Here is a 13,847-nt window from a genome sequence, read left to right on the forward strand (position 1 = left end):
TACCAGGCTCATTTAATCAATAACTGGTGGGGTGACCACATGACGGTAGTCTGGAATTCCTTCCTTTTTGATTGTCCCACCTCTCTAACATCACTCTGTCTAGCCCTACTTATTCTTCCCCAGTAAGGATTTACTCTTTCCCTACTGTCGTTTTTTCCACCAGACAGATCCATTCTCTGCTCGGCAAAGCCATGCTTGGTTGGTTTAAGCCATTGTTTCCCTAATGATGAGACCCACTCATGGCTGTCTATGTACCACAGAGTCAAGTTAGACAGCGGGCCATGTCTCCAACGGGTCTTTAAATAAACCCAAAGAGCTGCTGAAGTGTTTAGGCCATGGGGCTGGTGTGAATTTGTTAGCTGATTAAGGCCTATAAATAGTCTCCTCTCCTTGTTTTCGGTCTCCATGACTCCACATCCCTGCTCTCTGCTGACAGACGATAGAGTTTGCAACACACACATGGCCTTCGGCACGCAATCCGATAATCTCCGACACCCCCGAATCAGTGGGCCCCTGGCCCCTGCCCCCTTCATCTCTTCTCCCTGTCTCTCCCAATTCTCTAATTCCCATTTATTCTGCTGTCCATCTCCACTTTCCTGCCCACCTCATTCCCCTCCCCCCCATCGTTTCTGATGTTATCTCAAAGACGCGTACCCCCTCTGCCCTATGGCAGATAAGGCAGCAGCCGAGCTGAGTTTCCTATTGTTGAGTGTAGACTTCTTCCTAAGACAACCCCAAGTCTTGGCTATCATGCATATTTGAGATAGCTGGACAAAGCCAAGGTTATAGCACAGTTCCACAGAGCCTTGTGCCTGGTGAGGTGGTGTGTAGGCTGTCCTCGGGGGTTGTGATGTATGGGCACTGTCACTGCATATGTGCTGGTGGATTCGTCAGGTGACGGTTGGCAGGCCGTGTGTTGGGTGTAGTGTGATGATTTGACACAGTGGTGTAATTTTGGTTAGTAAAAAAATCGGGAGGTGGTGTGAGAGTATCGGTGCAAGTCTGAAATTCCTACCCCCCCCCTCTCTCTCCGTCGCTCTCTCTATGTGCACAACAGTGTGTGTGTGTGTGTGTGTGTGTGTGTGTGTGAGAGAGAGAGAGAGAGTGTTTAATACGGATTTCATTTTTCTAATTGAGCGTGTTTTCTCAGTTCCTCCAGAGTGGTGGACAGGCCTACGGCAAATTCCTCTATGTCTCATGCATCCTGGCAGACCCCAAGCACCTTTCCACACAAAGTCCCCTCTCATCCCAGTAATCCCTGCTGTCTTTCACTAAAACAACCAGACACAACCAGACAGGCTAATACTAATAGTCTAGCCCTTTAACTTGTGACATAAACGTGTGTACAATACAGCCAGACAGATTTGTCAGAACACTAGTCAAGTAATGCACCACGCGCTAATTAAAATGAGATTTTTTTTTTTAAAACTTGTCTGTGCATATGCAACATTATTCAGCTTTCACTACCTGTCCCAGTAGTGTATTTTCCTTTTTATACAATGTCTTGATCTTTGGTACTACCCATAAATTTATTCTGTCGTAAATAATTTATTTTAATTCAATAATATAAATCTCACAAAGCCTTGAGCACTGGTTGGAAGCTCTGATCTCTATATTTTCATTCATTTTCACAGCAATAACTGACACCAGACTTCAGAGGACCAAGTTACAACCAAAATCACAAACCTGCTGAGAATAAATTGTGATTTAGAGTTACAATTAGCACTTATAATCACATATAGTAACATTGCAAAGTTGTACTGTACAGCAACCTAATTCACCCACAGCAGAGCAGGATTCAAAAATAGCTCCTGCTCCCTGAGCCAATAAAATGTTGGCATTCACAAAATTCCACCTGCTCACACACTGTAGATAAAATGGATTCATATGCTGTCTCTAGTCTTTGGCTAGCTTGTGAAAATGAAGTCGGTGCCTGTGAAGTCGGTTTGAAATTAATCACTGAAAAACTGTATGTCACAGAATGATGGAAGGTGTTTGTTTCTGCATTGAAATTCAGACACACACAACTTTACATTTTAAAGACTGAAGACTTATGATGATTAAAAAAACGTCAAAAATGAGGTCACTGCGCATTGGCCAATTAAAAGGCCAATCCGTTCATTCTCAGATAACGGACCATATAAGATCGTAAAAGGAAAAATCTGGATGCAAAATAAGCCCTTTAATGGCGCAAAATAAAACTGACGTGTTTTGACGCTACTGCATCTTCATCAGAGTCATAAAAAAACTTAACATAAAATGTCTTAAACATTCTTTGTGTCAAATTGATTGAAAACAATTGCTATATAAAACCTGCCTTGCTGTTTAAACCCAGCATTAAAAATAATTTAATCCGGTTTGATCCACAAAGCACATGGTTACCTGCTAAATTCAATATAAGAACTAATTTTCCATATACCCTTTTAATAGATGTGAAAAGCTTGGGTAACACTTCAGCACTTCAAAAGTTAATAAAGTGAATCTGCCAGCTGTCAAATTGTAGTAAGCTGAGAAGTGGGTTGTACTCGATGGCTTTAAATGAGTTGTGATGGATATGATCTCTCATGAGAAAGGGACCACTGCTCTTTTGTGTGTAAGCTAATTACACAGACATCCAAGTGTGCAGTGCAGTCAGTGGTTTGTGGGATGATCTGTCTTCCTTGTCTCCTTTTTAGTCTCATCGGCAGACGTTCTTGCACCCTCAGACTGAATTTGTAACCTTGGTGCAAGTTCTAAGTTCATAGGTGTTTGGACATGCATTCTTGGGAGACGTGGTACATGGTGGCTACTCAGACAGTATGCCCTCTGGTTTGTACTCGGAGGGATCTGCATGCCTAGAAATTGAGACGAAACAGACAGGTTAGCAGGGAAGACAAAAGCAGATATGCATGGTGGAGAGACAGCTGGGAAGTGAGTCCTGGACCTGGGTGTGTGTGTGTGTGTGTCTGGCAGAGGGGGGAGAAGGCTACATGGCACTGGGGCTGATTGGCTAACTGATGCTATGTTAACTTAAAATAGACAGAAAACTTGTGAGATTCTCTTATATGACTGGTTTCCTGTGGTTATTCTGCCAAACCGACATAGACGAGGCAACAAAAGGCGATTATTGTACAAAAAGTTTATTTAGTAACAGTTTTGTAAACATTTGAGGTAAATAAACATTTACATCAACTTGTTCTTACAAAATTTTTATACAGAAGGCACTTCTCTTAAGACAGCACTGAAGCAGGCTGTATGTGGAGATGGTTCCTACACCCTGATTGGCCCGAGAAATTCCAAAAGTCCACAAAAGAACATCCTTTTCCTTTCAGGAGTAACATATAAGCGGCTGTGTGTATGTGCATTTGAGGGGGGGGGGGGGGCTTGGAGTGTGTTTGGGGGGGGGGGGGGGGCTTCTACATTGGCCCCAGGGTTCAAGAAAATTGCTTAATATTAAGCTGCAGTTGGAAGTCTTACTACCAAGGTAACACATAACATTCTCTCAACGTCTGACATTGTAGTGACACGATACCGTTGCTACAACATCACAGAGGTGTTATGAGAAGATTTTAAAAGCAATGGGAAAGCACACAGAAATTACTCACAATCTCCAGGCCATTTTTCGTTTCAAATATCCAAACGTTCTGCAGTTGTTTCAGACAAAGTTAAGAGTCCTGAACTCAACAAATAGTCAACTTAAGGTATCATATTCAACAAGTTATATTTTTAAAATCACATTAGATGTCATTTTTGTAGTACTGTCTTTAATGTGAAGAGCTGCTGTGTTTACTAGTAAGACATTTTCCTTTAAGGTGTCAGAAACATCGGCAGAATCTGATGTCCATTTCTGTTTTTTTCTTCTAAACCAGTTTAACCTTCATACAACGTTTTGTCTAAATGTGCAAATCTTCATCTATATACTAAAATGTAAACTTTAAGAACCAAAATGACAAGATAACACACTTTTTGGTGTTTTTAATACATTAACAAGTGGAAATAAAAGAATACATACACCTGGAAAAAAATTGTTCTTATTTTTGGGAACGTATTACGGTCATGAACAAGATTTGCAAAACCTCCCATCTGACAGAATGTATCTGGAAGTAGTATCTGTTCATGCTGTCGATTATGATTTTTAAAAATCTTGAATATATGACTTTGGTGTATATTTTTCAATGTGTTCATCAGCTTTTATGACTATTAATGTGTGCAACATTACATTTAGTCAAAATGTAAAGAATATGTAAAAATATGATAACAAATACTTTAGCACCGTTACTTTGTAAAAAAAATTATTTTGGTATCCTGAAGACGGAAGCAGAAAATTGATTTAAAAATTTTTTCTCAAAAACTGTTATAATAGTTTTCATGTGCATTGATTTTGCACACTGTATTTAGATCTCTGAACTCTGAACTTTAGAATCTCACAAATTAAGCATTGCATTTTCAAGATGGAAAACTGTGCAAATGTTTGTCCATTGAAGTAGTAGTAATTGCTGGTAATAGTTTGGGAAGTCAGAAAATACTATAAATATAAACTGAAACACAAAAAAACAGGGAAGAGGTGGGGTTGGACAGCTCATCAGAAGTGGGACACTTTATGGTTATAGCACTTGTCCATCAGATGCCAAATTCAGTTGTCAAGGCAATTACAAAAAATATCAACCAGTCATTTCTTACTGACTACAGTTATGCAAATCTCATCTTGTCATAACCTCAAATACCTTTAAAAAAATAGCACTTTTATAAATAAACCCAATATTTAAGGCATCACATATAATGGGGGTGTTTACTTTTCTGTTCACAAATTACTCTCTACATGAAGATCCAATGATTAAAATTGCATTAGAATGATTGCATTAGACTTATGTCTTATGTCAAAAACTATATCATCACTGTCAATTCTGGTGGTATGCTTTCTTGACTGAACACAAAACAATCTGATTAAATCTGATTAAAAAATAATACACCTCCCAAGAAATCTGCAAAACATATGAACATACGTAAAGGTATATTCTGATCTAACAGAGTTTTTTGGCAGGGGTTTTCACAGTTTTATTTGGCTTGGATATTGTTTTTCATGTAAGGTTTGCCACAGGTCTGTCACAGCAATGAGTGACTGAAAGTACGTTTACTCTGGCAGATGAACAATTGGGCTGTAATTAGTCAAAGGAGACTCCATCTTCAGTCTAGTAATCTGTGTTTCTAATTCACTCCCACTGACCCTACAGCCTGATGATCTCATACTGCACTTTCTTTCAGCACTTTGGACTTGCATGTGCTTTATTTTCAAAGAGATCTACAAGAAACTGATTCTCTCTCTTTGGCTAAATAATATTTTCCTTTTAAAAGCAGTAGTGAAGAGTAGCAGCGGGTCCTGGAATCATGGCACCTGTAGTTTTGAGGCAGTGTTCAGATTTGTGGCACAAAACAGAATCTGAATTTTCTGCATATAAAAATGATAAACAGCAGGACAGTGCAGTGGCACATGTCAGTTCTTGATTTCCACCCACAGTCCAGCATAGTTTTCAATTTATCTCCCCTGTGTTTTACACTCCAAAATAAAAACCCTGTTTAAATTAGTTTTTTTCAAAAAAAGTTTCTATCGATATGTATGATTTCTTTCACCAATGAAGATTGACCCCTCCCTCAACTCTATCAGATGCCTTGCCATTGGTCAACCACCCTGTGGCAAGCTTAGTGATTGGCTGACAGTGGATAAAACCAAGAAACATGCTAGCAGACCTGATGGTGAATCAGTGAGTTGTAGTTTCACATTGACAGATTTCGCCTACATTCAAAAAAACAAGTGGTAAAATGAGTAAAAGTAGTCTTCTCAAACTGTTAGCTGATCCATTTCCTGAATGTAAGGAAAAAACCCCAAAGATTAAAATCACAACACAACATTGAAAAGTAGATAACTATATATAAGGAGAAATAACTTGTATACTTTGGCAGGAATAAATAAAAATAATACAAGGCAATTTTCTAATTATATCATTATTGAAAGACTTCAATAACACCCAAAAACTTTTTGCTTAAGATGCACTCTACTAAGATGTCTGTACTGTAGGTGTCTTTTAGGTGTCTGTTGTTTTTATTGCTGCTGCATATTTTGTGGGACCATTAATTCTGTAAAACACTGCAAACATGAGCATCATTTGGGGTGTGCATTTCCAAGCTTGTGTGCGTATATGTGTGTGTGTGTGTGTGTGTGTGTGTGCGTGAGTGCTTGTGTGCGTGTGACAACATACGTATCAACAAACTGATCTAACTGACAATGGAATACAAGACCCTCTTTCAAGACTGAAATAATTTGCCCTGATGTAACAGCAGTGACAGCATCATTGCTTTTTCTTAAAAGAGAAAGACAAACAACAGCAACAACACCGAGAGCCCAATGCCTAACAGCCACTGCTCCCAGCCCAGCGGCAAAGGCGTCACTGTAAGGTCTTCATAACATTCATTAGAACTGCCTCCTCCTGCTCTGCTGCATGCATGCCTTGTTTTAGTGCCTCCTTTGAAACATAGTTCATTCCAGGTCTGCTCAGCTAAACTGCAGGATGAATATTTCCCATTTTTCATAGGTCTTCATAGGCTACACTAAATTTACTTCATGAACTGAAATAACCGCAACATACAGTACTGTATAGAAACACCAACCATAGGATGTCCGACCAAAGCTTATCAGTCCAAAAACCTGAAGCCATTACAATAAATACAAACAGTAAGAATAAGAAACATAATTGCATATCTCCAGATTTCCCTCACATGAAAAACAGTGCTGAAATCCCAGCCAGCTGTAGTACTCCCTCTAGCCTTCACGCCCTGCACCCCCCCCCCCCCCCCACCCATTCTGTCACATCAATGTCTGTGTAAACCTGTGCTTAGGAACACCAACCCTGTCCAGGATAAGCTACAACTCACCGATTGCACTGCAGTTCACTTTGCTGTTCACAGATTTATATGGAGAGCTCCCCAATTCCAGTGCCCTGCCTCGCTGCTGCTTTTCATCTGCGGTTTTACGCGACTGAATATAAAAACGGGGGGCGGCGGGGTGGGAGCGGGGCTAAACCGCCAGGTCGTTGGGCCGGGCTCTGACGCTGCTGCTCTTGCTGGCCCTGCTGAGCCGCCGGGCGTCCGTGACCGCCGTTACCGCCATTACCGCTGCGGGCGCCTCGTGCATCTCCACCATGGTGGTCATGTGACCCTCTTCCAACGGGCCCTTCCCTCCGCCCCAGCCCCCGCCGCTCGAGGTGGAGGCGGCGTCCTTCGGCTGCTGCAGCTCATCTCGGACGCTGGAGGTTGAGGACGAGGAGGAGGAGGAAGAGGAGGGGGAAGGGGAGCCTGGATTCCTCTCCCGAGTCTGCTGCTCGGTAGCCTGGTTGGCCCAGTTCTGCTCGGAGGCCAGCCGGTGGTTGTTGTTGTTGCTGATGTAGAAGGAGGAGGGCGCCTCCTGCAGGTCCTCCTGCAGAGGATCCATCTTGAACTCGGCCGCCGGGGCGGCCGGCAGGGGGTACGCGCCCCCCGCGGTCACGTCCGTGTAGTTCGGCGGGTAGCTGAGGTTTGGAGGGGCAGTTCTCGGGGCGGGGGTCGCGGACTCCGGCTCAGCGTCGGTGCGGGGCGGCGACCCGCGCCCGGGGGCAAACTCGTTGGTCATGCCCTGCTTGACCTTCTTCCATCCGAGGTGATAGATCTCTAACAAATTCAGCAAAAGGGACACGCAAGCCACCACAAGCATAAATATGATGAAGATGGTCTTTTCTGTGGGCCGGGAGATGAAGCAGTCTACGGTGTTGGGGCAGGGCCACCGCGCGCACTTGTACAGCGGCCGCAGCTGAAAGCCGTACAGGAAGTACTGGCCTAAGATGAAGCCCACTTCAAACAGGGTCTTAAAAATGATGTTGAACACGTAGGTGCGCAGCAGCGCCCCCCTGATGCGGATTTTCCCGTGCTCGTCCCTGATCGGCGGCTTCTCCTTCTTACCGCCGCCTCCTCCGCCCGCTCCGTTCTTAAAGAGGAGCTCCTTCTCCTCCTGGAGCCTGCTGGCCTTGCGCAGCTCCTCCTCCTTCTCCTTGCGCTTCTCCTCCATGCGGACGATGTGCAGCACGTGGCCCAGGTAGATGAGGGTGGGCGTGGACACAAAGATAATCTGCAGCACCCAGAAGCGGATGTGCGAGATGGGGAAGGCCTCGTCGTAGCAGACGTTCTCGCAGCCGGGCTGCTGCGTGTTGCAGGTGAAGTCGGACTGCTCGTCGCCCCACACCTCCTCCGCCGCCGCCCCCAGCACCAGGATCCTGAAGATGAAGAGGACCGTCAGCCACACCTTGCCGATCACCGTCGAGTGTTCCTGCGCGTTCTCCAACAGCCGCCCCAGAAAGCTCCAGTCGCCCATCCTTTACGATTTCTATCCTGAGGAGAAAGTACAGTCTGGAGTGAGTGAACAGGGAGAAAAGGAAGAGGAGGATGGAAAAAAAGGCGGGATATTACAACAAGATGTCACAAATGTTACAACAGTATAAAAAAATTAAAAAAACAACACAAAAACATTCAGTTCAATGATTTAAAAAATTATTTCTCCTTGGTCTAAAGGTTGACACATTTGACCCATTTCTGGGCTTGGGTCAAAGACACTGACCACTTCAAATCAAACTGATAGTACAGGTAAGCAAGCCGAATATAGCAGAAAGGAGGCATAAACCCATGTTCTGAATGAAAGAGAGGAGAACCCCTCCCCTCCCCTCCCTTCCCCACACAAACCTCACAGACAGAGTTCAGGCAGGAGTGGAGTTATTACCTCTGTGTTAAATAATCCAGTGGCTCTCATAAGGCTGGTGCAGATGACAGATCAATGTTTCACAAAGCAGTTCTAAAGAGAGATTGAATAATTCTCTCAAAATCGGCACCTTGGTGAGGCCAATGAGCACTTTCCCATCCGCTGATCATCGACTAGCCACCTGATTCAAAGCGGTTAAACTGTGCATAGCTCAGTGTTTCATAGACGCGCTACTAGTCCATCACTGTAAGCGCGAAAGCCACCATACATGTGCCACATTACCACTGTACCCCTTCTCTCTCTCATAGTTCCCTACCATTAGACAAAGACCAAGGTCTCTCTCTCTCTCTTTCCCTTGAGTTGGGTTGGGTTGAGGAGAGTTCCTTTTTGTGAACATAGTGAATATATTCAACAATATTGTCATTAATATTACAACATAGCTTATCCAATTATATACGTTCTCTGTTTTGGGAAACTGGTTTTATCTGCCCAATAACTTTAAAGGGCAAATATACTGTGAATAACTGGGTACAACTCACAGTATGATGTTATTGTTATTTTATGTTATGTTATTTTTTTGAACGTTGAACGTTGTCATCAATATATTTGTGAATAAATAGTGACAAATCATTTTTGTTTACGTTTCCATTATTTTATCAATGACCCTTTGTTACCAGCCAAAGCACACGCAAGCCACCAAATATTTCTAGAGCAACTTTGGTTTTGAAACAAGTAGTGCCAGCTGCCATTGGCATAAGTACACAGTAAAGGCAAACAAACAATCTTACTAATTCTGCTGAAATATTCTACATGTAGAGCTACATTTAGATCAAATCCTTATCGTGACAAAGGAATATTCTGATTTGCATCACTTAAATGAAACTACCTTTGTGGACTTCTGATCCCAGTAAATACATAATTCAAGAAACGATCATTTTCAAATTAATGTCACAAAAGGGGAAAAATACACATAAAAATCTCATGCTGAAGCAAGTGCTTTCTACTGGGCTTTACAAATGCTGGAGTCATTTGTTCAGATACGATCAATAATTTGTTCTTTATGCTCGTTTAAAATAAAACAATTCATAAATGTTTAATTTGAAGGTTTTATCAGACCTAACTGATTAGGGCCTGCAGTGACTAACCCTCTTTAGAGCGATGAGGACAGGCACACAGCAGGAGCAAATGCATGAGCATGCTGAGGCACAACGACATCACTGCATGGAAAAAGCAAACCAGACGGCAGAGAAAATGGAGGACTTACTAAAATGTTGTATTGTGGGTAATAAATCCATCGACTAGGGCTCAAATATATATTTAGTACCTGGAAACAGAAACCAGTTTTGTAGTTAATCAAAGTAGCATATTGTACCAAGAAAAATCCAAAGCTTATATGGTGAAACTTTATTTTAAGGGACTGTTTATACTGTTAGAAAATGCAATGTGTTTTTGATTCATCATTACTCATTGGTAATTATTTTATCCATTTAATAAAGAGGCAGTATGCATGTAATAAACAGATAATAACATTGCCTTACTGGTGGCTGGTATATCACTGTAGTCACAAAGCAAATAAGGTTTATTTACCTGCAAACATCAATATTAAAACCTTACATTAAAAAAGCAAATATGAACATTGAAACATTTACAATAATGATATAGGAATTATTCAGCAATAAATACATTAAAATTAGAAAATAAAATCAGAAGTGTATCATCCAAATCTCTTCTCCACATCAGTTTGCCTAAAGTAAGTTTTCATTAGTTAGTAGGGATACATTTAGCAATTCACTGAACCCATTAAAATAGAAAGTAAGCAAAAATAAAAATGTCTGCAACATTTCCTGACATATTAACTTCTGAAAAATTATCAAGTTAATCAATAAAATATTAAGTACAGATACAGATACAGATAACTTTATTGATCCCGGGGAGAAATTGGGCATAACTGTAGCATACCTTTCTCACAATAAAACAGTAAACAATAAATACATCAGTGTAAAAAATGATATAAGGGTAGAGCCCATAATCATATAGAAATCGTTTCAAATACCCCTTCACTTTTTGATCATTTAAAGAACATCCTGTAGATCCCGTAAACACGATGTTTAAAGCATTCCTGTCTGCTTTAACAGTAATTGGCTTGGTCTCTAATTATTTCATGATTATGAGGGTTGTCCACTGAAGAAAGATAAATATAACTTCAGAGCTTCATGCTTCATATTGTTGAAACTGTAATAATATTAAATAGTCAAAATTTTAACACATCCACTCCCTTTCCATTAATTACCAACTGATGCACGATTTACATTTAAATGTGCCTATAATTCGCTCATATTAAAAAATAAATAAACAGGCACTGCAAAAAGGCCAAATAATGAGTTATAACGTTAGGCTAATTGCAGATAATAAGTGTCCACAAGTCATTAATAAACTTTATGGAATGTCTGTCATATGACGAAGAATTGTATGCATGGTGCATTTGAGTTGCAGGTTTTTAAACTGTTGTTATACAGTACCAGGAAAGCTGATTCAGTGGCAACAGATTCTACTTCAATATATACAGTTAAATGTCTACTGTATAATTGGTTTTGTTTGTCACATGGTCAGTTTTTCGTTGTAGGCTACGTGAATTTCTGGCCTGTGTCATGAGTGTCCGCTATTTTTCGCTAAAGTATAGCAATCTTTTTCTTACGCTCATCCCGTATGATATACATGATCAATTATTCCATGATTTTTGCAACCATTTCCCTCAAACATGGACGCAATATCATACACTTTGAAGGGAAAGGGTGTGTGTGTGGTATAGGGGGTATAGGAGGCGTATATGAGGAGGAGGTGGTGGTGTAGGAGGTTTGATTTACTAAAAAATATAATAATTAACACAGTTCGACGATGTGTATTATTAGGCTATTTTAACAGTATTAATTGTGGCTCAAAAGTGGCTTAATTTAGCTGACTATATCTATCTAGTGTATCAAAAAATAAGAATTTTCCCTACCGTGTGAATATGTAAATGATGGCGGAATGGCCACACCCAGACGAGTGCTGCTCTCATCAGAATTTGGAGTGCTGATCAAGGGAAATATTTCGCCTAATCGACTGGTGTTCACTGAGCAATGAATGTCATGAGCAGATTAAAGCAACATGCTTTCGTTTAGAATTTTTTTCTATTATTTAGCCTACGGTTGGGGGCAACATTATATGTATTAGGCCTAGTAGTAAATTATACCAAGCTAGTTCATTATGATGATGATGATGATGATGATGATGATTATTATTATTATTACTACTACTAGGCTACTACTACTACTACTAACAGACTATTATAATAACAATTATTGTTATTATAATTGCTGCTGTTGTTGTTGTTATTATTCTATAAAATACAGATGTTGTTTTAATACAAAATATATTAAAACTGCAAAACTCGTATTTAAGTTATTGTTTTAATACTTCAAGATTCATGTCGGCCGCAACTTGTTACCGATAATTCGTTTACCTAAAACGCATTCTAAGTATTAACGGTCACAAACAAGCGGTTTTGTTTTGAGTTGGTCGAAGTTTTATTCTCTGACATGCCGTCTGACAGCCCGACAAAGCGGAAGGTACCAGATCTCCTTTGTGACCACTGGCACAATCCATTGAAGCATTGCTGCCATTGTGACCGAGCTTTTGTTGAACCCCGCTGATTATTAAGGGCATATAATAGATAAATAGCATATTTTAAAAACAGCCATTAAACAGTTATTTCCTTAGAGTAACATCACACTCACACTGTCCAGGATGTAGGCTACCGCGCCAATAAAGATGTTCACATGCACCAAGTCTTCACCATACCTTGGCCAGGGGGTGCCAAACTTAGCTACTGAAAGCAATATCCGGCTGCCACCGATGTCATAGTTTGAGTGCGCTGGATATCATACAGAGCGTCCTAGGTAGCAGCAGCCCTCCCCTCTCCCCTGTTCCCAACTCCCAGTAGCTGTGCCAGCTTACCGAACTCTCCTGGAAGCTGCCAGCCAGCCAACTTTATTCAAGCTCACCCTTCTTCGCGCGTGGATTCGAGGCCAGCCTTGCTCAAAAAGCTAGTTTTTAGAGGCGAATTGAACTAGATGATGTTCCGCGAAGCGCATCTGCCTCCCGTTCCCAGCCATAGCGACTGTCACATTGTGTGACCATGCATGACTGAATCCAGAGTCATCGCCCTGCACGCGCGCTCGCCACGCCCCTGTCAACTTCCAAAACTCAACACCCGAGCAAGAGAAGTGCATGCACTTTGTACGAGTTGCATTCATATTTACATTGGAGCAATGTACGTAGTCTTCTTAAATGATTTTTTAAAAATCGTAATGTGCCATTACCCACGTAAGTTAGGGGGTGAACCACTAACAAACATGATGCACTGTTTACATAAATATGTTTTAATTGTTGGCTTTCCTATTTGGGAATCTGATGGAACTCAGCACCCACGAAAGATGGGGGATTAAGGTCTCCATCCATTTCTTTATTACACTAAGTGGCTATAGAAATATGTGACATGCAGTTTCTGGTTGACTTTCAAAAACTCAAGAGGAGGATACCCTGAGAAAATGAGTCCCTCCCTTCAGCACCGCCCCCCTTCGGTCGACCCTGTAGATACATCGTCCGAATCATCACATGCTTTTCCTGCACGGTATAATGCGACAAACACAAGCAACACCACAATTAACGATCAACTATTTTGTAACATTAGAACCAAAGAAACCCCAACAGTACAAGCAAAATATGTTTGCAGATTTATCTCTATACTAGTGTACTTTAATAACAAATGAAAACTCAAAGTTTACACAATGTTTTTTATTACAACAGCTGTTCTATGCAACTAAATATAAAAAAAGAACTTGTGCACATTTAAATCAATCAAGGTGAGTGTTTCTATTCGTGAGCATAAACAGATAACACTATTCAAATGATTTAATAGAATATCTTAAGTAAATTAAAATCCTTCAATTGTCATGATCATACGTTGTGGAACCCAACTGCATTTATAAAGCAATGCAGGGCCAGTTTCAACTACATTTTTACTACATACAGCTCAATAAATTGTCATTGC

At 41.0% G+C, this 13,847-nt stretch overlaps 1 protein-coding gene across 3 annotated transcripts; it reads right to left on the bottom strand.

The window, feature by feature from the left end:
- Positions 1 to 4,640: 4,640 nt before the first annotated feature.
- gja3 (gap junction protein, alpha 3) lies at positions 4,641 to 12,650 on the bottom strand. 3 transcript variants are annotated; one of them, XR_004762504.1, is made up of 4 exons: positions 12,532 to 12,650; positions 10,020 to 10,079; positions 6,907 to 8,391; positions 4,641 to 5,839 (listed from the first exon to the last, which is right to left on the bottom strand). XR_004762504.1 is itself a non-coding variant. In XM_035392857.1 (3 exons), exon 3 carries the CDS (start codon positions 8,372 to 8,374, stop codon positions 7,049 to 7,051), a length of 1,326 nt encoding a protein of 441 aa, XP_035248748.1. In that variant the 5' UTR covers positions 8,375 to 8,391; positions 10,020 to 10,079; positions 12,532 to 12,650; the 3' UTR covers positions 6,858 to 7,048. The 3 variants fall into 3 exon arrangements, 1 of the variants encoding a protein (XP_035248748.1); XR_004762505.1 differs by having other exon boundaries at positions 6,907 to 8,409; XM_035392857.1 differs by lacking the exon at positions 4,641 to 5,839 and having other exon boundaries at positions 6,858 to 8,391.
- Positions 12,651 to 13,847: the final 1,197 nt, after the last annotated feature.

The sequence above is a fragment of the Anguilla anguilla genome, chromosome 15 (assembly GCF_013347855.1).
Source record: "Anguilla anguilla isolate fAngAng1 chromosome 15, fAngAng1.pri, whole genome shotgun sequence".
NCBI lineage: Eukaryota > Metazoa > Chordata > Actinopteri > Anguilliformes > Anguillidae > Anguilla > Anguilla anguilla.